Raw genomic sequence first — 2,360 nt, 5'->3', positions numbered from 1 at the left:
AGTTTTGAGAGATCCTTTTGTAGCTCTTCGCAGTCTGCTTGGGACTTAACTATCTGCAGTAGTTTTATTTCAGGTGCTAGTGCAATAAACAACTGTACTTGTTGCATTTCAGTATTGTGCACAGCATTGTGTAGACGATTGCAGAAAACCGTCCATTTGCACATAATGCCCGGCTTTGCATGGCATGATGTCTCTCCTGTTAGCCCTCAATGTAGTAACCACTCCTCCTGTCTCTTGGCAGATGAGCCCTAGACCGTGGTATCATGGAAGGAGACAATGACTCTGTGGTGACTGAATTCATCCTGGTAGGAATTTCTGGTGGCCCTCATGTGAAGTTCACCCTCTTTGGCTTCCTTTTTGCAATCTACCTACTGACCCTCATCGGAAACACTCTCCTGATCCTGCTCATCAGAGTGGACCTCCGACTCCACACCCCCATGTACTTTTTCCTCAGTAACTTGTCCTTCTTAGATATCTGCTATATCACCATCAATGTCCCTCAGTTCATGGTCCATTGCCTCTCCAAGAGACCCTCCATCTCCCTGGGCAGGTGCTTGGCTCAGATGTACATCTCACGCTTCTTCGGGATAACCGAGTGCCTTCTGCTGGCTGTGATGGCTTGTGACCGCTGGGTGGCCATCTGCAAGCCTCTGCGCTATACCCTCATCATGAGCAACAGGGTCTGCCTCCAGCTGGCAGCCATGTCGTGGAGTGGCAGTTTCCTCCTGTGCCTGTCTGATTTCCTGGCCAAGCAACCTCGCTTTTGCGGGCCCAACGCCATCAACCACTTTACTTGTGAGCTCCACTCCATGCTGAAGCTGGCCTGTTCGGACACCCGCAGCAACCAAATCGTGATGATCAGCACCAGCGTCCTGGTCCTGCTGGGGCCCTTTTCCTTCATCCTCATGGCCTATGTCCACATCATTGTGGCTGTGCTGAGGATCCACTCCACCCAGGGCAGGACCAAGGCCTTCTCCACCTGTGCCTCCCACATCACCGTGGTGGCCTTGTTTTACGGGGCAGCCATCTTTGTGTATCTGCGGCCTCAGTCCAAATCTTCCGCGGACCAGGACAAGTACGTTTCCTTCTTTTACGGCGCAATCACTCCGGTTCTAAACCCTCTGATCTACAGCCTGAGAAACAAGGATGTGAAGGAGGCCCTGAGGAAGTTGGCAGGAGCGAAAATGAATTGCTGAGAGCTTCCAAGAGCTTTGATTCCTTTCTCCCATGTGTGCTTCAGAGCTTTCTTCTTGTACCTCCTGACTTAACAACGTAGAGACTCTCAGGATAGAGAGTTGGAGAGGAACCTGATTCCTGACCTAAACGACGTTGGATGGTGAAGGAAGGATTCCAATTTCCCAGACTGAGGCAGACTTTATTTGTTAAAGTTTCACCTCGCATCTCTTTCTGTAGTAAATTATAAGTGAGTAGAATTAAGGAAGATGGGAATAAAAAGTCAAAAAAAATTTTTCTCAGAACAGGGAATCTTTTGGTGCAAAAGTGTCAAAATGTTATGTCTGACACTAACCTGTCTTCCCCTGAGCACTAATGTTAATCATGGGGAAATACTTCTCTGTGAGCTGAAATATTGTTGTGTATTTGGTTGTCATGGTTTTTGTTCTTATGGCAACTGAGTTAGATTATTAGGGGATAACCCAGCCAGCTTCGGCCGGTTGGGTGAGCTCTGTGTCTGTAAATAAAATGGTAGTTTTGTTAGCTGTCTGCTCTCTGGCCTCAAGTGATTTCTTCCTAAACCGGCTGCCCCCAAGGATATAACAAGTGGCGACGATGGATGGGATTCCGGTGCTGCTCCAGTAACAGAAGGAAGTAGAAGTCAAGGTGTTGCCGGCTCAAAGGGCCCGAGGCGGAGCAACAGCAGGGTTTGTTGCCCGGTGTGTGTCGCACTGATTAACACACCAGGGTGGAGAAGCAAACCACGTTTATTTGAGCCCAAATAAGGTGCCAGGGAGAAAAAGCATTCTCAAATCCTGCACACCCGCGCGCAGGCGGGGTCCCAGCATTTATACCCCCCTTGTTTGTGTAAGCCTTTTGTTTGGTTTCCCCCTCACCCCTCCGTTCCCAACAGCAGTTACTTTAAACATTACATTTCAGCGTGTAAAAAAAGTTCCCATTCGCATATTTATCTATGGCCTTCACAGCACAAACGCATGCAGATTTTCCTCCCCCTCCTCCCCGCCGCTTTTTGCTGTTTCAAATTGTCCTACAGCTGCAAGCTGAGACAGCTGACAGTTACACATTTTGCTTGTTGTCTGTTAGCATCTTAGGCTGGTTAAAGTTCACAGCATGGAAGACCTTTGGTTATCACTTTGGTTTATTTAGGCTTAGGGACACCAACAAAG

At 48.5% G+C, this 2,360-nt stretch overlaps 1 protein-coding gene across 1 annotated transcript; it reads left to right on the top strand.

Moving 5' to 3' along the window:
• The first annotated feature begins 263 nt into the window (after positions 1-263).
• On the top strand, positions 264-1,196 carry LOC123349969 (olfactory receptor 13H1-like). The gene has a single exon (XM_044988305.1). It carries the CDS (start codon positions 264-266, stop codon positions 1,194-1,196), a length of 933 nt encoding a protein of 310 aa, XP_044844240.1.
• The last annotated feature ends 1,164 nt before the right edge of the window (positions 1,197-2,360 follow it).

The sequence above is a fragment of the Mauremys mutica genome, chromosome 15, assembly GCF_020497125.1.
Source record: "Mauremys mutica isolate MM-2020 ecotype Southern chromosome 15, ASM2049712v1, whole genome shotgun sequence".
Classification (NCBI taxonomy): Eukaryota; Metazoa; Chordata; order Testudines; family Geoemydidae; genus Mauremys; species Mauremys mutica.
The sequence above is the reverse complement of the archived record's forward strand: the minus strand, read 5'-3'. Positions and strand labels throughout refer to the sequence as shown.